Source organism: Dunckerocampus dactyliophorus, chromosome 12 (genome assembly GCF_027744805.1).
Source record: "Dunckerocampus dactyliophorus isolate RoL2022-P2 chromosome 12, RoL_Ddac_1.1, whole genome shotgun sequence".
Lineage (NCBI taxonomy): Eukaryota > Metazoa > Chordata > Actinopteri > Syngnathiformes > Syngnathidae > Dunckerocampus > Dunckerocampus dactyliophorus.
This window is the reverse complement of record NC_072830.1, coordinates 5278204-5301209: the sequence shown is the minus strand read 5'-3', so window position 1 is coordinate 5301209 and position 23006 is coordinate 5278204. Positions and strand designations below refer to the sequence as shown.

The window sequence follows — 23006 nt, the reverse complement described above, 5'->3', positions numbered from 1 at the left end:
CGGGGACGGGCCCCAATCCTAATTTGCCACCGTTGGAATAAAAAATCTCAAAATGTGAAAATGAATTCATGCACATGCTCGTATCCTGCAGCCACAACGAAAACCGCGAGGACGAAACGACAATAACTTGAAAACACTAATAATAAGAAGAAGCATCTATTCATAGCAGCTCAGGTACGTCCTCATGGATCCATGTCTTTTTTGAAAAACATATTTTTCTCCAATCCAGGTTTAAAAAATAAATAAATAATGCACATGAAAATGCAGTTGCAACCTCAGCAACACATATAGCGCTAGAATGCATAACCCACCTCAAGTTTTTTTTATTAAGGGTTTTAGTTGTGGGCAGTAAAAATCACTGGTGGTGAAAAAACAGTCACTGTCCAATGAAAATCCTCTACCTTCAATTTGTAGGGGGATTTTTTTTAAAACGAAAAACAATACTATATATACACTAGAAATATATATGTGTGTGTGTGTGTGTGTGTGTATGCATTATTGTATCTCACAGTTTAATTGGTTGGAGACCTGACCGTAATAAGTGAATTTCCGCAAAGTAGGATCCCATATTTATAAATGCAGTATTTGGTAGTTAGAGCATATAAAACCTGTTTACAACCTTCTCAAATGACATGAAATAACACCCTATAGTCACCTTTACACTCCTATTACCCAATATAGCAGACATAATAAGAGAAACTAAGACGTATTAGATATAATCAATCGTTTTACCACCTTCTAAATACACTTAACATTATTAGAGCCCTTTAGACATGAAATAACACCCCTATAGTCACCTTTACACTCTTATCCATTGTTGCAGACATAAAACAAGAAAATGGGACATAAAATAGACTCACACACGTTAGAATTGGGAGAGTTCCTTATTTTTGTACTTCCTGTAGTGTACAATGCTTCCTGCTGTGGCTGTTGTCATTACAGTAACATTACTGACACCTAGTGACCAATGTAGAATACTACATATCATCACAACGTCTTTGAAGGCGTCGTCTGAATGCCTTATATTTGGATTTTACTTCACGTTGCCATTTTTATGCATTTTTATGCAAAAAAAAAACAACACATAAAAATTGCCAAAATATGCATCTACATGTATTTTAACAAACAATAGCCTGTATTCAACATTAAAAAACATGATAAATTCATGAATATACTTTTGGAAAATGGCGATAGAGTGAAAATGGAAGCGTGAAATGGCTATTACTGTATTTCTGCTTCATGTTTTGGATTGTTAAATAGAACACAATTTGGACAACATGTTTTGTATTGGTTCGAATTGGTTCCCGTGCGTGTGTGGGTTTTCTCCGGGGCTTCGGTTTCCTCCCACATTCCAAAAACATGCATGTTAGGTTAATTGGCGACTCTAAATTGTCCATAGATAGGAATGTGAGCGTGAATGATTGTTTGTCCATCAGTGCTCTGCGATAGGCTGGCGTACCCTGCCTCTCGCTTGAAGTCAGCCGCAACCCTAGTGAGTGTCAGCGGCATAGAAGATGGATGGGTGGATGTTTTTATTGGACAGCAAAGATGTGGGAATAGCTGGCAACATGTCAAACACTGTCAAAAGTACCAGTGCGCAGCATTCCAAAATGTCCTCTTGCAGGACAATGAAGGTTTTTTTGGGGTTTTTTTAAAGCATGTATGTCCACATTTACTGCATTTTTTTTTTTTTTTTTTTTTTTTTTTTTTTTTACTATTTTAGAAAAAGAACAACAAAAAATGTCTTGGCTTTGTTTTTCTAAAAATGGAAAACTTCAGGCACATTGGAACCTGATTTTGTTATTGTTTTCTTCCAAAAGGTCTGATTTCAAAGCAAATCAATTTTTTCCATATCTAATAATGGATCCATTCCAGACATGCAAAAGTATAAGCAAAAAATATAATTTTATGGAGAATAATTCTAGTTTTCTCATCCTGATGAGGTTGAATTTAATATTACTTCCCACCTAATTGCTGCCACTCGCAACTTCCTTTGGCCCCGTGTTTGGATTTTGCAGAATGATACAGGACAGGACAAACTTGCAGTGCTGTGTGTGTGGACGAGAGACACAGTACACGTTGTTCGTGGTCACATGACTGCAGGCCTCACGCTGTTGTCTCCTCGGTTCTGACAACCTCGCTTGGCACATGAAGAATGACTCCACGGGGCACTCGGATTAGCGATTATTCATAACGCCGGCGGGATGAGATGTAGAGTCCAGTCTATTGTTATTATTATTTTTTATGGGGGGGTGCCCCCCCGCCCCCTCCCTTTTACGCGAAAGGTCATATCGCTAGCTTGCGACAAAGACGTGATGCAACATGAACAGACTTGTGGGCATCTGAGGGGAAGCCGACGCCCCCTTTGACCACAGAACGTGAGCCAAGAGGCAGCTGAATCGAAGTCTGAGTGAACAAATAATGTACTTTTCAAACTATTTTAATATAATACGTGTATTGTCTTTGATGCTGGAATGGAGACAGTTTAAACGTGCTTTTAGTAAACCTTACTGTGTGCATGCGTGTGTGTGCTATTGTGTACTTGCACTGTAACTCTGCACTCGTCCAACGTAATGGATATTATATAATAGTATATCACATGACACAGTAACATTAAGGAGTGGGACAGGAGGACACAAACGTGCTGCTAAAGTGCTAACATTACATTAACTATCAGGAGAAGCAGAGTATAGAGCGGAGAGAGCCACCTGCTGTGGCCCAGCAAGGTACACTGTCCTTGGGCACACACTCCCAGCAGCCGGTGTGACGCCACAGAGGTCTCTGGCAAAACTTTTGTAATTTTTCAAGCACTGTGGCGCTGCCGTTTCAGGTGGCTGATAAGGTTTTTTGTGTGCTCAATGGGTCATAGCGGAGCATTTGGTACAACTAGCATGCAAAATGTCTTCCTCTTAAAGTGAATGTTTGTTTACAAGTGAGCTCAGGGGTTATGACAGGCCGTTAACGTCACAGGCAGGAGAAAAAAGGAGCACTTGATTTGCTCACCCACACAGTACGGGTAATATCGTCTCATTGGAGCGCTTATCCTCATTAGAGTTGCGGGGGTATGCTGGAGCCTATCCCAGCTGACTTGGGCGACAGGCAGAGCACACCCACACACAGGGCACATATAGACAAACAATCATTCACACTCACATTCATACCTATGGACAATTTAGACCAGACCAGGAGCTACTTTTACAAAATGAAAATGGCCAAGAGCTACTCATTTTTGTAACATTTATTTTCAGAGCTTATTTTAAACCCAAACAAAGCAAATATGCTTGTTTTACCAGAACATGAACAAAATGCTGGTGTCCACAACTCACATGTTGTATTTCAGAATGCATTTCTTTCTACTGTTCTTTCATTATTAACTGAAAACCTGAATGAAAAGCAGGCTTGCGGGCACCTCATGTGGTCGTGGGGGGCTACCTGGTGCCCGCAGGCACCACGTTGGTGACCACTGATTTAGACTTTCCAATTTAACCGAACAAGTTTTTGGAATGTGGGAGGATACTGGAGTACCCGGAGAAAATCCACGCACGCATGGGGAGAACATGCAAACTCCACACAGAGATTTAAACTTTTTTTAAAGGTGTGTAGCAAAGCCTGGTTTTGTTGTTTTTGTGTTTTAGAAAAATCCTTCATGAATTGGTGGGTGTAGTAGGCTTAGCGTTATTAGGTACAATATTTATGAGTATGTGCTTCTTATGGGAGTCAAATGGGGCCAAATTGGTCCCGAGGATAAAAGTGTGGGCATATAAGTAGTCCCTCACTACATTGCAGTTGGACGCTCCCTCACTCTATCACAATTTTTCCAAAATTAATAAATGAATAAATAATGAGTGTTTTGTGGTTGACTGTCCAATTATTAGTCACAAATATTGAAAGACAAGTCATTTGTATTCTATTGTTGTGTCTGTTCTGGTCACTAGGTGTCAGTAATGACTCAAAACACTGATCAGACGTGACATTACCATCACACCACTGCATGTAGTCAGCCATGGCATACTCAGTTCTCCTCCTATTCCGTGTGGAAGTGGTACGTTTTTGGCTTCTTACTGTGTCTTTCTTTGCCACATCGTTTTAAACACTTTCTTAGGTTTAAAATAAATAAATTAGAGGCTAACTAGTTAGCTCGCTAGCATGCTATGCAGCTGTGGCTGTCAGTTGTGTCCTTGCAGTGATCCTGTAGCCTGCGCATTAGCAATGTGGTGTAAATAAAGAATAATAGGAGTGTAAAGGTGACTATAGGGGTGTTATTTCATGTCTACAGGGCTCTAATATTGTTAAAAACATATTTGGAAAGTCATAAACAGGTTTTCAATTAAACTCACCATGAAAATATGCCATTTATTAATACTGAATCCTACTTAGTGGAAATTGTTTTACCGCGGTCGGGTATAGAACCATGCCGCACGGTGGCCGAGCGGTTAGCATGTTGGCCACAGAGTCGGGATCAGGAAGACCTGGGTTTGAATCTCCGTTTGGGAATCTCTGTGTGGAGTTTGCATGTTCTCCCCGTGCGTGCGTGGGTTTTGGCCGGGTACTCCTGTTTCCTCCCACATTCCAAAAACATTGATGTTGGGTTAATTGGCAACTCTAAATTGTCCATAGGTATGAACATGAGCGTGAAGTCCAAAGTCAGCTGGGATAGGCTCCAGCATACCCCCGTGACCCTAATTAGGATAAGCGGCATAGAAAATGGATGGATGGGGTCTGGAACCAATTAAATGACTGTGTAAATATTGTATTTTTTCACTTTGAAATAGAGGGGATCAGTGCCTTTCAAAAGTAATAATAAAAAATTATCCTGGCCAGATTTCATTCAATTGGTATTACAACTTTTTTAAAGATGTGTAGCGAAGCCTTTTTTTTGTTTGTTGTTTTGTTTTTTTTTGTTGTTTTTGTTTTTTTTACAAAGGTGTCCATCGTGAAGTGGTGGGCGTATACACGGGGCAGGCTCATCTAGCGAGGGGCGGGTCAGAGGTTGTGTCATGTCCATGAGGAAGGAGGTTTTTTCCTTCATAACGGAAATCGAAGTGCAAGAGTCTGAGTTCCTCTTCTCTCCAAAGTGGCTCAGACAAGTGAGGGAGATGATTTGGTGCTCATAAACACATATTACTGTTAGAACATCATGAAATAGGAGGGTGTGTTTAACAAAAGATGAGAACATGTAGCGCTATGATGAACAAGAAGAAGAATACTTACTAGAAAAATGACTTTTCCATGTAGTACTTCTGCCAGTGAAAGACATCAGTGGCATCTCGGAATCCCAGTGGCAGGAGTGCATCTGGTCTCAGATTACATTTATCTCTGGGAGATGATTCCTCTCCCACTCTTCCTGTCCATATTGGATATTTGAGACGGCAGAGCTGAGGAAATCAAGCACTGCCTCATTTATTAGGGGCTTTATTGTGGCAGGCGGCGGCATCCAAAGAGGGCTTTTCAATCTGTATTCAGCGCACAGATAAGTCTTCATCCGTCCTAATGTAGCGCCCGCTCCGGCCTATTCTGGAACACTGGTGCTGTGACAGCCCTCAAATTGTTCCTCGCTGATGTGCCGTCTGAGCGAAATGAAACAATCTAGCCCCCCACCCCCAGCCCTCCCCACGCCGGGTGTCATAAAGTTTTTGGGCCGCACCTTCAAGCATCTTAACGAGATGAGGCGACAGTGCTTTTACAGCCATAAGACACTTTTGACAAGATGCAACCAAAGCTTTTTTTTTACCATATAGTGTTGCAACCATTGGATTGATTGTCATGCATTTACATTATTAACGATTGGAGGAGGCCAGGTGAGATGCATAGTGGTGTTCTTCATGACCACACACTCCTGTCAGTTTGGTCAGATTATTCATTAAAAATCTGGTAATTCCTCGTTCATGGCGGTTAATTAGTTCCAGACCCGACCGTGATAAGTGAATTTCCACACAGTAGGATTCTTTCTTCATAAATTGAATATTTTGGTAGTTAGTGCATAGAAAACCTTTTTACCACATTGTAAATATGCTTTTTTAACATTATTAGAGCCCTCTAGACATGAAATAACACCTACAGTCACCTTTACACTCCTATTACCCAATATAGTGGACATAATAAAAGAAAATAAGACATATCAGACAGAAAACCTGTTCACCACCTTGTAAATACACTTTTTAACATTATTAGAGCCCTCTACACATGAAATAACACCCCTATAGTCACCTTTACACTCCTATTGCCCAATATAGTAGATATAATAAGAGGAAATAAGACATAAAGAAGACATACTATAGACTCACACGTGTTCCTGTTCAGTACAGTACTTCCTGCGACGGCCATTGTATCATCAATGTAACATTACTGACACCTAGTGACCAGTGTAGAATACAGCATATCATCGCATCTTTGAATGCGTCTTCTGAATGAATGCCTTATGTTTGTATTTTACTTCATTTGGCTATTTTTATGCTTGAAAATGCTTCATTTAGAAATATGTACTGTTTGCTTAAGTATGCATATTTGGGGACTAATAATAGGCCGAAGTCAACCAGGAAACATTGTTGATTTATGAATATATATTTGAAAAACCATGATCCTGTGAATGCATGAAAGTGGTGAGGGATTGCTTTACTTTTCGTACAGTCTAGAAAATATACATACTATATACAGCACATGAATGTCATTCATTTAATTTGGTGATTCAATTTATTAGTGAAGGAATTATTTATTGAATTTGTAATATGATCTTGAAATACTTGAAAAATGTTCTGACAGTAAAGTCAGTAAGTGAAATAAATGTGTAATTTAATACATAAAATGCATAATGCATAAAATACTTTGTGTTTTCTTGGGATTAAATGAAGGTATTTTAAGAGCCGTATGAGTTTTTAATTTGATCATATTCTTCTCCAGTTTGACATTAATTATTATATCATACAATCAATACAGACAATAACGTGCCATTGATCTTATTTACATTATAAATAATGCATTTGATTATGATTCCAATATAAATAATGAGTATTGCAGGATTACACTGTTTATCATCTGTTATTGATACAGTTAAGCTTGCATCCACTTCATGAATATTAAATGAGCGTTTAGAGGCGGTGCTGATTAAACTTGCTTGCTTTTTTTCACTTTTAATTACACCCAGCTGTCAGGTTTGATGACTTTTTTGTGCACGTTCAGTGGCCGTGTGGACACATATCAGCAATTAAGAGCTTGCAGAGCCAATGCACGCACGGCAAATGTCATTAAGACGGGAAGAGCTAATCCCGCTCAGCCCGTCATCAGTCAATCCGAGGTGATGGAGCGACTCATTGGTCACGTTTATGTGGCCATGCATCCTTCAGCACCTGACCTGCATTCATATTTACACACTTCCATTGCAGGTACGACAGTTTCGGCCGTCTGACCAACGTCACTCACCCTACGGGACGAGTCAGCAGCTATCGGGCCGACGCGGACAGCGCCGTCCGCATCCAGACGGAGGGCGCCGCCAAAGAGGACGTCACGGTCACGGCCAACCTGTCAGCCTCGGGTACCTTCTACACGCTCATGCAGGGTGAGTGGAATGGGACCTCACATGGGTCATCACTGTCGGATTTCAGCACTTTGCTCCAGAACTTGTTTCTATACAAGTGAAAGTGATATGTCACTCTGGAACCACGCACCTCCAAGAAACTCATTTCTCTTCTCACAATTCTCAACTGATTGTCTCGGTTCGGGAATTAGCTTCTCTCAGCTTAGCAGGAATCCTATTGATTTTGATATCTTGTCAATATGTCTAAGATAGCTGATAGGATCAAATGAGATCTCATCTTCAAATGCCAAGATGACATTTTTATCACGAGGTGGCTGGGGATTCTCAATTGGTCCTTCCATTCAGACAGAAGCAAAAAAGATGGCTAAAGACGGTGGGTTAGGGTTTGTGTTTGTATATGAGAAGATATGAATGTGGTTTAGGCTAACAAGTATTGTTGGTGTGTGTCTTCATAATAAAATGACAGCGCTGTGCTAAAAGCAGATTGGAAGGATGTATTGATTTCCTGTCATGACACACGATGGTGCTGATGTATACAAGATACTGCAGGAATTTTCTTTTCTTTTTTTTTGGAATGCAGTCGATGTTGTGACGCCCAATTTGTGTCCTCTTATGTGCCCGACCGCTTCATCGATCGCCTGATGATGGCGCTGAACTTTTTGGACCTGCTTTCATTCTTCAAAGACAAGCCCGTCTTTTTCCACATCTGTGTCTGAAACTTAAGACATCAAGCTCTGGTTTCTCTCCCGTCGTCCCGTCCACGGGTCACCTCTGTGTCGTGACCTTGTCTCTGACATCTGTTTACCAGCGGAGCGGCGCCAGCAGCCAGGGCCCGCTAATTAATTGACTATTGTGTGCTCGGAGCTCACGTAGCGGGCCTCAGAGATTCCTCCCTGCCCGTCTGGCCGCTCCTCGGGTTGTTCATCATGTCGCCATTGAGGAGATTGCAGCTAGATTGGAGCAAGCTTTAATTACCAGGCTGCAGCGTGCCGTATATCTAACACTCCTTTTTCATCACAAGGGGGTGTACTTACGCTGTCAGTGGCCACCACAGCCCCCTAAATAAAGCTCTGCTGGCAGCTCTCACTTCCTCTCATGTTGTTACTGCTTTTCAAAAGTACACTCGTACCTTTGTTTGTGCTATCTGTCAGTGTTCGCGCACCAATGACAATGTGTTTGTTTCTTTAATTATCACAACAGAAATCCAAACTTTTTCAAAGGAAAAATAACTCAAATCTGCGACGCAAATGTGCGGGGATCCGCCTCACTAAAGTGCACCCCTGACATAGCAGCAATTTTATTCTATAACATAAAGCTGGATATACTTTAGAGAAGTCAGTGTACCTCAAGCAATATAAGGAGTTGCAAGATTATCATGTCTTGCCGACAGTCTAGCATGGTGGTGATAGTGTCCTGGCACGAGTGCTGCAGACATTAGGGGGAGCTGCAGTTCATTTAGGGGTATTATTGTGTAAATATCTGGCAACACAAGTGAGTAGCGGGATAATTGTGTCTGACAGTCAGTGGTGATCTGGGGCTGCATGAGTGCTGCCCGGATCCTACAATAAAAATGTGTGTTAGCAGCATAATGGTCTGGGGCTGCACGAGTGCTGTCAGCATGGGGGAGCTGCGGTTCATAATTGAGGGAAATTATTGTTGAAATATATGGCAACACAAGTGTTGCCATATATTGCCAACTGTCAAGCAATATTGCCAACTGTCAAGCAAGGTGGTGGCAGCGGCACGATCTGGGGCTGAGTGTTTCCGGCGCTGGTGGAGCTGCAGTTCATTATTGAGGGGAATTATTGTGTGAATGTCTGGCAACACAAGTGAGTAGTAAGATAATTGTGTCTTCCCTACAGTAAAAACGTGTGGCGGCAGCATCATGATCTGGGGCTGCACGAGTGCTGCCTGCACCGGGGGAGCTGCGGCTCATTATTGTGTAAATGTCTGGCAACAGAAGTGAGTAGTAAGATAATTCTGTCTTGCCGACGGTAAAAATGTGTGGTGGCAGCAGCATGATCTGGAGCAATATTGAGGGGAATTATTGATTCTTTAGCCACAATGGAGACATGTTGAGAGTGAAGTGTATATTTATTTACTATACTTATTTATGGCTGAGTGTTGAGTCGTATTCAGTGGAGAGTAAATGTATACTGCTATATGAGCTGTACACTGACTACTCTATAGTGTATCAAACTGTATTTGTAATAGTATTGTTTCTTGACAAGCTGTACGGTTTATCCACGATGAGGTCATGATGAGAGAGAGAGGTGTGTTGGCATGTGTCAGCACTGTCGCTCTACTCCAGACCCTTTTAGCTGTGGGGGGCCCCCTGCACGCCCCCTGCAGGCCCCGTGTCGACCTCCTGGTGTGTCTGTGACGGAGGGAGAAAAGTGCCATTGAAAGGTTGGCATGCCACCTTTGCTCATTTCTTCCTGTTGGCAGCACAACACAGAGAGGAAAAAGCTTTGTTGTTTGTTTGAGCGGCGTAAAGGAACGTGTTTAAAGCGCACAAATGACAGCGTGTTTGTTTTTTTTACGCTCTTAAATGAGCTCATTCATGTTTGACAAGCCATTAGGAGCGTCTAATGAGGAGAATGTGCATCCTGGCATTTCTTCCTTGATGAATGCGCACGAGATGAGCTGCGACGTTAGTCACCACTCCACGTAAAACGGCATTCACGTTTGTCCCCGCCTCTTCCTCCCATGCCACAGGTCACGTCTCAGCTTTTTAATTGTTTCTCCTCTAACATCACGCAACAGCTGTAAAAGTTTAGCGTTTGGCTATCGATCCTCACTGTGTTTATTGCAGACTAGGAGTTAAATACTGCTGCCGTTGGTTTTCTTTCTGCTGAGCGGCCATTTTGGCCAGGATGAATATTACATGACGTCCTCTTTCATTAGCCCACACAACTTCTGATTGCTCCCCTCTTTTATCTGCGTGACCCCTTTCAGATCAAGTGCGTAACAGCTACTTCATCGGCCTGGACGGCTCCCTGAGGCTGGCCTTGGCCAACGGCATGGAGGTGTCACTGCACACGGAGCCCCACCTGCTGGCCGGCACCGTACACCCCGCCGTCAGCAAGAGGAACATCACGCTAGCCCTGGACAACGGCCTCAACCTGGTGGAGTGGAGGCAGAGGAAGGAGCAGGCTCGCGGCCAGGTCACCGTGTACGGACGCAGGCTTCGGGTGAGTTCCCTTACATGATTATATAACCACAATATATACTGTAGACCACATACAGTATATAACCAAAATATATACAGTATCACATTATTATATAACCACAATAAATACTGTATACCACATACAGTATATAACCAAAATATATACAGTATCACATTATTATATAACCACAATATATACTGTATAGCACATACAGTATATAACCAAAATATATACAGTATCACATTATTATATAACCACAATATATACCGTATACCACATACAGTATATAACCACAAAATATATACAGTATCACATTATTATATAACCACAATATATACTGTATACCACATACAGTTTATAACCACAAAATATATATCTATCACATTATTATATCATCACAATATATAATGTATACCACATACAGTATATAACCACAATATATATCACATTATTATATCATCACAATATATAATGTATATCACATACAGCATATAACCACAAAATATACAGTATATCTATCACGTTATTATATAATCACAGTATATACCGTATATCACAATATAATATACATCACAATATACAGTCATGGAAAAATGATTAGACCTTGTTTCTTTAGTTTCTTGTTCATTCACTAAAGGTACCTTTGTTTGGACAAATGTAGCAATGATAACAAGAATAGCTCATAAGAGTTAAATTTTTTGGCAGTACAATGATATACTGCAGCTATTCACGTAAGAACTTAAGTGATTTTGGTTATTATCAAGAAAACCATAGAAGTTGCCAGATATCAGCTCTTAAATTCAACTCTTATGAGCTATATTTGTTATCATCGTTACATTTGTCCAAGCAAATGCATGGATTATGACATGGAAGGGACGTTTGCTTTAATGGAAAGAACAAAACGGGTCGCCATGGTAGCCACAAATTGACAGAAAACGAGTAATTTTCATGTTTCCACCAAGTCGTAGTTTTTTCTCATAGTCTGATTTAATTCTAAAAATTACTACTTTTTCATGTACAATTACAAGTTTTCCATCCATCCATCCATCTTCTACCGCTTATCCGAGGTCAGGTCGCGTGGACAGCAGCCTAAGTAGGGAAGCCCTAAGTAGAGGGACTTCCTTTTCTCCCCGGCTATTTCGTCCAGCTCCTTCTGGCGGATTCTGAGGCTTTCTCGGGCCAGTTGAGAGACGTAGTCTCTCCAACGTGTCCTGGGTCTTGCCTGAGGCCTCCTACCAGTCGGACGTGCCCTGAACACCTCCCCATGGAGGCTTCCGGGAGGCATCCTGACCAGATGCCTAAGCCACCTCATCTGGCTCCTCTCAATGTGGCGGAGCAGCACTTATACTCCCACTGTCTCCCAGATGACAGTGCTTCTCATCTTATCTCTAAGGAGCGACCCTCCAGCCTACGGAGAAAAGTCATTTTGGCCGCTTGTACCTGCGATCTTGTCCTTTCTGAATCAGATTCAACTTTATTGGCCATGTGTGTCACCACACTAGGAATTTGACTCCGGTCAATATTGCTCTCGGTCTGCAGAGATGTTGCCTGCCCTCTTCTTGGCTCTGGACCTGTACAGTTCCTAACTGTAATGGAGGTGCGGAGAACAGACTGTATTATTGCATTGTAGAAGGCTGTTAGCAGTTCCTTAGGCAGGCTGAACTTCTTGGGCAGTCTCATGAATCCTCTGCTGTGCCTTTTTTCGAATCGTGTCTATGTGGGAGGACCACTTCAAGTCCGAAGGAGTCCGCTGTAGACACAGTGTTGTTGAGGATTGTGAGGAGAGGGAGATGGCGGGGGGATCGCCTGAAGTCCATTGTCATCTCCATAGTCTTAAGCGGATTCAGTTCCAGCTTGTTGTGACCACACCAGGAGACCAGCTGATCCATATACGCGTCTACATGTAAGCAGATTCATCACTGTCACTGAGACCAATGACACTGGTGTCATCCGCTAATTTCAGCAGTTTCACAGGTGGATTGCCTGAGGTGGAGACATTTGTATACAAGGAAAAGAGCAGAGAGGAGAGGACACACTCCTGGGTGGCGCCGATGCTAATGGCCCGGGAGCTGGATATGGTTCTCCCCAGCCTCACTTGCTGCCTCCTACCAGTCAGGAAGCTGTTGATCCACTGACAGGTGGAGCGGGGTACAGTGAGTTGGGTGAGTTTCTGAAGGAGGGTGTCCGGGACTGTAGTGTTGAACGTAGAACTGAAGTCCACAAGCAGGCATATGTCACTGCGGAGTCAAGGTGTTTCAGGGTGTAGTGCAGCCCCGTGTTCACTGCATCCTCGACACACCTGTTTGGCCGGTAAGCAGAAGTTGGAGCTGTGAGTGAAGTGGGGATTGGGTGTGAAAATCAACAGTAGAACTCATTCAGATCGTCGACCAACCTTATGTTCTCCGCTGGGTGGGGAGGTTATTTCCTGTAATGGGTGATGGTCTCCCAGCCTTTCCACACAGCTGCTGAGTCATTCTCTGAGTATGCTTTTTTGAGCTTCTCAGAATAATTCTTCTTCGCAGCTTTGACTCCTTTGTTTAAGGCATTTCTGGCTTGCCTATTCAGGGTGCGGTCCCCCCTCCTATAAGCGTCCTCCTTGGCTGAACAAAGTTTCCTGAGTTCTGCTGTGAACCATGGTGTATTGTTGTTGTATATACAGAATGTTTTTGTGTGTACACACATGACCTCACAAAAACTGATGTAAGATGTTACGGTGTCAGTGAGTTTATTCAGGTTGGTGGTTGCAGCCCCAGAAACACTCCAGTCTGTGCAGTAAAACAAGCCTGCAATTCCTGCTTGTAGTCCAATGGCCACTTCTTCACAGTCACTACCGGTCACTATACCCAAAGCTCATGGCCATAGGTGAGGGTAGGAACGTAGATGGACTGGTAAATGGAGAACTTTGCCTTTCGGCTCAGCTCCCTCTTCACCACAACAGACCGATGCAGAGTTCACATCACTGTAGACACCGCACCAATTCACTTGTCAATCTTGCGTTCCATCCTTCTCTCACTCTTGAACACGACACCGAGGTGCTTAAACACCACCACTTAGGGCGGGATCTCATCACCGCCCCGGAGATGGCACTCCACCTTTTCCAGACGAGAACGATGGACTCGGACTTGGACGTGCTAATTCTCATCCCGGCCGCTTCACATTTGGCTTTGAATTCTGAATTAGGTGGTCCGGTACCCCATATTCCCGGAGTACGCGGTCCAATGACTTCTCCAAGTCCACAAAACACATGTAGACCGCATAATGATTGTTCCTAGCAAGAAAAAGTCTTCATGGTGAGATAACATGCTAATTTTGCCTTTTTTTTTCTTGGCTTTGCGAGGCAAGCAACAGCTTTTTTAATATTTTTTTTTTTATTTAGAATCCAGGCCACCTTGTACATTCTCCAGGAGGCAACGCAGCTAATGGGAAGGTGCCACTTTGTCTGTCATGGGCTGCTCATTTAATGGCCTTGTTGTCCCTGTGGAAGTGAAAGCTTCTCATGTACGTTGCAGACAATGACACCCCCACCCCACCCCACCCATCCACCCGACCCCCCCAGGCCGTGGGGGGGGCTGAGGAAACGGGAGCAGCCTCATTGCGAGCACGGCGGGGATGAGCGGGAGCCAGAATCATTGAGCGACCTTGAGTGGTGTGTCAAGTGATATTAACATGGGCGGCTGGGCCAGCGTGTGGCATCGGGTGGGGGATCTTGACTCAGAGAGGGACACAGACTTCACAGATCTTAACAGGCAAAGACGACACTCGAAAGTTCAATTTTGTTTCTTCTCTGATGCTTGACCTTCATTGCTTTGGCTCCTCCTCCTCCTCCTCAGGCCCATTTAAGATTTGCTTAAGGTTGCGATGCCACCGCACCTCTGAGCTACTGCTCACATCATTAGGTACACCTGTGTAAATAGTAACACTGTCACAGAGCCATTGCTTATTATTAACTCCACCAAAGGTAAGTTTTTGGATTTGGATACAATTTTCAGGAATTGTCGGAAATGGGATATGGAACAACCGATTAAATTTTGATATGGATGACCATCTGGATCCAGGATTTTTTTTTAAAGGATTCTTTAACATTCCGAGACAGGACCATTTTTGGCTTTTGTGCTTATAACTCCACAAAAAATGGTCAGAGCACTTGGAAAAAAATACAGGACAAGTTTCCAACAGGTTGTACAAAATATCAAAGGCTGATTCAGATAATGGAATAATTGCAGATACTATGATCCAGAATATTCAAAAATAGGTGACCATCATAGGAAGACAACAAATGAAGCTATAAACATGCAACACCATTATATGTAACCAAGACACTGTGGAATCTGGAGTGTGCCAACGGATTTGTTGTATCTTCAAAAGCTATGGAGCTACAGCCAGAAGAAAACCGCCATTTTTGTGAATAACTACTGAACTAATATTGATATCATTATGAATCCATTTGCTAATGGTAGGTTTTCATGGTCAAGGAATCTAAATATGTAGATCAAATAAATGTAGGACTAATATTTACTGTATATGTAAAATATGGGGGGAACTATGACGCTTGGCAGAGTTGCTGTCCAAAACAAAGTCTGCATCTATAGCTTTTTGTTTTCACCAAAATATATAGTATAATACAAACGCTCCAGTGAGGCAGGTGAGCAAATCAAGCGCTCTATTTTTGTACTACCTGTGACGTTAACAGCCTGTCATAACCTCCCCTGAGCTCACTCGTAAACAAACATTCACTTTCAGAGGAAGACATTTTGCATGTTAGTTGTACCAAATGCTCCGCAATGAGGGGAAAAAACCCATCGAAAGGTTTTAAAAAGGTAGATATAAAAACTTATGTTACTGTATCTGTATCATATCGGTCTTGAGAAGCAGAAAGTTATCGGTATCGGTTTGATAAAACGGATATCGGTGACCCACCATCCACCAGTGGCTGCCTGGATTTTGTTTTTCAGAGAGGTTGTGTAGCACATTAGCACATACACATTAGCACTTAATAATAACGTAATCAAATCTTACCTTTATGCATTCCCACATGGTATCAGCATTTCGGAGCAAATATGAGGTGAAAGAAAATGGGTTAAAAATACAATATAGTAGTCTTATATGTGCAACGTGGGACAAATTTAGACGGTGTTCAAGGACCATCAAACAAAGCGGGACATCATAGCTGTATATTTGAATAAAATAATGACCCATATTTCCAAAATTGATATCCCTTTACATAAAATTTGATGTTATCGTTGTAGTTGTGTATGAAATTGTTTACCACAAAGAGATCCTTACTTATTATAAATAAAAACTTATTTCTATTTGCCATTGTGATTAAATATTTTAATTGATTGAGAGCACTAATAAAAATGGCTAAATGAAGTAAAATACCAGTGGTTAATTCTTTTCTCGTGGTTAATTAGTTCCAGATGAATGAATTTATAGGATTCAATGTTAATAAGTGAATATTTTCATAGTTAGAGCATAGATAAGCTGATTAAAATTTTCCAACTACGTGTTTAACATTGTTAGAGCTCTGTTGACATGAAACAACACCCCTATAGTCACTTTTACATTCCTGTTATTGTTTGAGCCTTTGACAGGGAGGACTTTTATTAGAGGCATGCTGGGGGGTACCAGTATGTTGAACCTTTAGAGGGACAAAGTGGGTCACGCGGTTTGGTTGGTTGAGTTGTGGAAAAGTCAGACTTGCTGTGTCCAAAGCTAGGAAGTAAAATGATTATTGTGCTGTTTGTTTTCTAAAAAAAGGAAGGAAAGATTTATCACATGGGAATGCGCTACATTGACAACGTAATTACATGAATGCAATTTTATGGCAAAATAAGAAGCCACACTTGATAAAGGTGTGACTTTAAAGCCAAGTAATCCTCTCAGTTAGTTATCAGTGGCAGTAATTGCCTCTGGTGTAATTGTCACTTCACAGATGAGAGACCTGAGCGTGCTTGTCTCAGCAGGGAATTTAAAAGACAACTCACCCTCCAAATGTCCTGCTTGAAAGAGGCCAAAATTGCTGTGTTTGTTTTTTAAACTGTACCAACATCATCAAGAACGCTGAAGCTAATACAGTAACTGCATACGTTTATTGGAAGCTGTAAAGCAGCTCCTCCTTGGGGTGTTGGAAGTGTTCCTCAGGCGAGATGCGCTGCTCGGACCAACCTCCTCAATATATGTTTTTACTTCACTTTACTTCACTCACTCCCGCTTTAAGGCAGAGCTTTATCATGTAGTTTACAGAAGCATGCATCCTTTCACACACGCATCTTGGAAAAGTGCACTTTTTTTGGAATTTTGCCCGTCATCCACAATCCTTATGTGAGCCATGAGCACACGTCTTTCTCTGTTCTGTGTGTTCTAAAGATATGAAAACAGGTAAAAAGAAACAGCTAATTTATGCATGTAATGGGACATACCTATTCTGCCTGGAAAAAAATCCAAAAAGCGCCAACAATGCTTTGCATAATGTGACCTGCACATTAACGGCATTGTTATTATTATTGTTAACGTTGTTACGCCCAATAACTACGTTCCTGGCGTAGTGACACCTCGCCAACCACACCGGCTTGCTTCACCACACGCTCACTCTCAGTGCCTCAGGTTACTAGCAAAAGGTAGCTGCCGCCAGGGCTGCTATGTTTTTGTTTTTGAGTGTGGAAAAGTTAACGGTAGGGGTAGCATTCCTTTCTATGTTGCTATGTGAAATCAATGCACCCAGGAAGGACAGGAAGGATAATGCTTGAAATGAACAAAATACCGTAAGTATGACATGTTATCATGAATGTACCTGTTACTACATGCTCACAGCATGGATAAAAAACCATAAAACCTTGTTGGAGCTTTTTGGAGGTGTTGTAATAGTGGCCGTTGTAGGCGGAATAGGTGTGTCCCATGGCATGCATTCATTTACTGCATCTTTTTATCTGCTTTTATATCTTTAGAATGCACAGAAAAGAGAAAGACGTGTGTTCATGTCTCACATAAGGATTATCGATGATGGAAAAAATTCCAAAAAAATTACACTTTTCCTTTCAAAACGGAAGACTTGAGTGGTGTCTGGAGGTTGCTTTGTCTTTTTGGATGAAATCCCACTTGGATTCATCCTTTGTCTTCCAGCCAAACTCAGCATGACCTCAGGGATTACAAACTGTCTCTCCCCCAATCCCACTAAAGCTAAAAGTCACCGTGTCTGGCTCTGTGCCAGTGAACAGCATCAGTCACATTTCACTTTCACTTTTCAACTTTATTTGTAACACATGGCCAACGATGCGATTAAGTCTTTAGAGTAGTCCATGTAGAGCTTGTAACACAGCCATTATTGTGTAAATATCTGGCAACATAAGCAAGTCCAGCTCACAGTGAACATTTCCAAAGTTTGTGCTTGGTGTGAATATTTAGTTGGAGCTCCATTGTTATCTTGCACTGCCTTAATCCTCTTGGGCATGGAATATGCACAGGTTCGTACTGGAATCCTCTTCCACTCCTCCATGATGGCATCCCTGCTGGAGCTGCTGGATGTTAGACATCTCGAGGATGCCCCACAGGTGCTCCACTGGGTTCAGGTGTGGAGGAGACATGCTTGTCCACTCCATCACTTTGACCTTCATCTTCCTCAGAAAGACATTGTCATCTTGGAGGTGTGCTTGGACTCCTTATCATGTTGGCAATCTAAAAAAACTGCTTCACAATGCCACAGTACATGTTGGAATTCATCTTTCATTCAATGAACCACAGCACTCCAGTGCTGGCTGCACTCATGCAGCCCCTGACCCGTGACCCTCCTGCCATCGTGCTTGACTGTAGGCAAGACACAATTATCTTGCTCCCCACTTGTGTTGCCTGTGAGTAACATATTGATTCCAATCACTCAACCACAGCTCCCCCGGGTGCTGACAGCACTCATGCAGCCCCAGATCATGACACTACCACCATCATGCTTGACTGTAGACAAGAGTCAATTATCTTCCTACTTACCTGTGTTGCCAGCTGTGTTTCCTTCAATGAACCACAGCTTCCCCGGTGCCAACAGCACTCATGCAGCCACAGATTGTGACACTACCACCACCATGCTTGACTGTAGGCAAGACACAATTATCTTGCTAAGCACTTGTGTTGGCAGATATTTAGACAATAATGGCTGTGTTGACTCATTTTCACGAGATACTACAAGTTATGCAAGCTGCACATTGACTACTCTAAAGTAGATCCAAGTTTACTTTCTGTATTAGTGTCCCTTGACAAGTTAAAAGGGTTGTAGTCACATTTGTGAGCTAGCTATTCTTGTTGAAATGTGAAACTTGAATGACTTCAGTCGCTCCTGCAGCTTATCAGACAATCTCTTTGGTCCTTCAGCGTTCCTGCTCAAGTGTGATTCACGTTGCCGTCACGTATGACACCTTTCTTCTCCTGCAGGTGCACAACCGGAACTTGTTGTCTCTGGACTTTGATCGAATCACCAGAACGGAAAAGGTCTACGACGACCACAGGAAGTTCACACTGAGGATCCACTACGACCACGCCGGGCGGCCCACCCTGTGGGCGCCCAGCAACCGCCTGAATGGGGTCAACGTGACCTACTCCTCAGGAGGGCACGTGGCAGGCATCCAAAGGGGCACCATGTCGGTACGCATGGAGTACGACCACAACGGCAGAATAACCTCCAAGATATTTGCGGATGGTAAATCGTGGAGCTACACCTACCTGGAGAAGGTAAGAACCACTGCTTCCAGGGCTGGCAGATGTTCTTTGATGTTCAGTCCGTCCCAGCAGTTCATGTGCAGCATGATCAGTCTCCCAACGTGAATAGCAGCAGAAATTAAAACCGGTCGCTACGCCACAGACATTATGCTGCATGAACAAGTTCAGCCCTGAAATATCTGGGATGAGAAGCGACGGGAACACCAGCTTTTTTGAATTCTCCATTCTCCATTTAGAAAAAGGGGTGATGAGGAGGCATGTTTCTTTACAGCCAAGTGTTTCAGTGTCAGGAGCTACCCTACAACCCTACCCTGCAACCCTACAACTCATTGGAGTAGCGCACATGGTGTAAAACTAGTAATTACCAACTTTGAAAGAAAACTCTTCATTGTGCTTCATGTTTATGAGAGACTTCAAAACAAATAAAACTTTTCAATCTAAACTAGATGCCCCGGACATATCCATCCTTTAAGGAAACTGACCTCCATTAAGGGTTTATATTTGTCCCTTCTGGACTTGGCTGCAAGTAGCATTGCATGGGCCCTGCCCCCCCCCATGCAACTTGGAGTTTGACGCAGTGCCCCAGCCACACACTGTACAACTGCTACTCCTCAATTCCACTGACACAACTCCTGCACATGAAGCAGAGTCCAGGGTCACAAACAAACAGGAGCCTAAGCAGGGAAGCCCAGACTTCCCTCTCTCCAGCTACTTTGTCCAGCTCCTCCCAGCAGATCCCGATGCGTTCCAAGGTCAGTTGAGAGACATAGTCTCTCCAACGTGTCCTGGGTCTTCCCCGAGGCCTCCTACTCGTCGGACGTGCCCTGAACACCTCCCCAGGGAGGCATCCAGGAGACATCCTGACCAGATGCCCCAGCCACCTCATCTGGCTCCTCTCAGCGGAGCGGTGCTTCTACAGTACTTCAAGTCAGTGACAGTGCTTCTTACCTTATCTCTAAGGGGAGAGCCCAGCCACCCTACGGAAGAAGCTACCGAAAGCTCATAACATAGCTAATGAGGCATAATTAATGCAGGAAGGCACATGTGGATCAGGGTGACATCATTATACATGTTAAAGCAAGGGCTCGTCTTCATCATACTCATCACAGAAACTCATTTATTCAAGTGTGACTTGTGGACCTGCTTATAAAGTCATCAATGCAGGATCCCACATAGTACAGCCCACAGCGCAAATCTGTTCACAAATTATCATCGGCCACCACATTTTAAGTCCATCTGTGAAACTGCTGGCAGGTTACAGAGGCACCCAAAGTTCAGTGATAACCTTTAGCCATCTGGGTTCAGTTTGGGGTTCGGGATGGTGCCAATCATTCATCTTGACTGTAATATCTTGTCTTCCAGTCCATGGTGCTGCTTCTCTACAGCAAAAGACAATACATCTTCGAGTTCGACAAGAACGACCGCCTCTCGTCCGTGACCATGCCCAATGTGGCGCGTCAGATCTTGGAGACCTCGCTCTCCATCGGGTACTACAGAAACACGTACCGGCCCCCCGAAGGCAACGCCTCGGTGCTGCAGGACTACAGCGAGGAGGGCCAGCTGCTGCAGACCACCTACCTGGGTACTGGCCGACGGGTCATCTACAAATATGGCAAGCTCTCCAAGCTGCTGGAGATTCTCTACGACACCACGCGCATCGGCTTCTCCTACGACGAGGCGGCAGGTATGCTGAAGACGGTCAACCTGCAGAGCGAGGGCTTCACCTGCACCATCCGTTACCGCCAAATCGGTCCGCTCATCGACCGGCAGATCTTCCGCTTCAGCGAAGAGGGCATGGTGAACGCCAGGTTCGACTACGTCTACGACAACAGCTTCCGCGTCACCAGCATGCAGGCCGTCATCAACGAGACACCATTGCCCATTGACTTGTATCGCTACGACGACGTGTCTGGCAAAGCAGAGCAGTTTGGCAAGTTTGGCGTAATCTATTACGACATCAACCAGATCATCACCACAGCCGTCATGACCCATACCAAACACTTTGACGCCTACGGCCGAATCAAGGAGGTGCAGTACGAAATCTTCCGTTCGCTCATGTACTGGATGATGGTACAGTACGACAACATGGGCCGCGTGGTCGCCAAGGAGCTGAAGGTCGGCCCCTACGCCAACACAACGCGCTACACCTACGAGTACGACTCGGATGGTCAGCTTCAGGTGGTTTCCATCAATGACAAGCCTCTGTGGCGCTACAGCTATGACCTCAACGGCAACCTGCACCTCCTGAGCCCGGGGAACAGCGCCCGCTTGACGCCGCTACGCTACGACATCAGAGACCGTATCACCCGCCTGGGGGACATTCAGTACAGGATGGATGAGGACGGCTTCCTCAGGCAGCGAGGCAACGACTACTTTGACTACAACTCGGCCGGCCTGCTGGTGAAGGTGTACAACAAAGCAAGCGGTTGGAACATCTGCTACCGCTACGACGGGCTGGGCAGGAGGGTGTCCAGCCGGAACAGCATGGGCCACCACCTGCAGTTCTTCTACGCCGACCTGTCCAGCCCCACACGGGTCACTCACATGTACAACCACACCAGCTCCGAGATCACGTCGCTGTACTACGACCTGCAGGGCCACCTGTTCGCAATGGAGCTGAGCAGCGGCGACGAGTTCTACGTGGCCTGCGACAATATCGGCACGCCTCTGGCCGTGTTCAGTGGCTCGGGCCACATGATCAAGCAGGTGCTCCACACCGCCTTTGGTGAGGTTTACCTGGACACCAACCCCAGCTTCCAGCTCATCGTGGGCTACCAGGGAGGCCTGTACGAGCCCCTGAGCCGGCTGGTCCACATGGGGCGGAGGGACTACGATGTCCTCGCCGGGCGTTGGACGACGCCTGACCACGACATCTGGAAACATCTCAACAGCGACCACATCGTGCCCTTCAACTTGTACATGTTCAAGAACAACAATCCGCTCAGCAACAACGAGGAGATCAAGTGCTACATGACGGGTAAGTCACATCAACACATAGGAACAGAGTGTAATGGTATAGTAACCGTGTTCTCCTCATAGAACCAGAATCTAATGGTATAGTGACCGTGTTCTCCTCATAGAACCAGAATCGAATGGTATAGTAACTGTGTTCTCTTCATAGAACCACAATCTAATGGTATAGTAACCGTGTTCTCCTCATAGAACCACAATCTAATGGTATAGTAACTGTGTTCTCTTCATAGAGCCAGAGTCTAATGGTATAGTAACCATGTTCTCCTCATAGAACCAGAGTCTAATGGTATAGTAACCGTGTTCTCCTCATAGAACCACAATCTAATGGTATAGTAACCGTGTTCTCCTCATAGAACCACAATCTAATGGTATAGTAACCGTGTTCTCCTCATAGAACCAGAGTCTAATGGTATAGTAACCGTGTTCTCCTCATAGAACCACAATCTAATGGTATAGTAACCATGTTCTCCTCATAGAACCAGAGTCTAATGGTATAGTAACCGTGTTTACCACATAGAAACAGGAATCTAGTTAGATGACGTAATTGTCTAATTTGCATAATTAGCCACATGTGCATGTAAATTTTTTAAAAGGCTAACAAAATATTATACATATTTTTAAAGGCAAAT

General features: G+C 43.8%; 1 protein-coding gene across 13 annotated transcripts in view; it reads left to right on the top strand.

Annotated features, from left to right (window-relative positions):
• tenm4 (teneurin transmembrane protein 4) overlaps positions 1-23006 on the top strand; it is a 251591-nt gene that overhangs the window by 217019 nt on the left and 11566 nt on the right. For all 13 annotated transcript variants that reach the window (XM_054794148.1, XM_054794143.1, XM_054794141.1 and 10 more), the window contains 4 exons: positions 7380-7552; positions 10490-10725; positions 19120-19416; positions 20767-22381. In XM_054794148.1, coding sequence (XP_054650123.1) covers positions 7380-7552; positions 10490-10725; positions 19120-19416; positions 20767-22381 — 2321 coding nt within the window. The remainder of the gene's footprint in view (positions 1-7379; positions 7553-10489; positions 10726-19119; positions 19417-20766; positions 22382-23006) is intronic.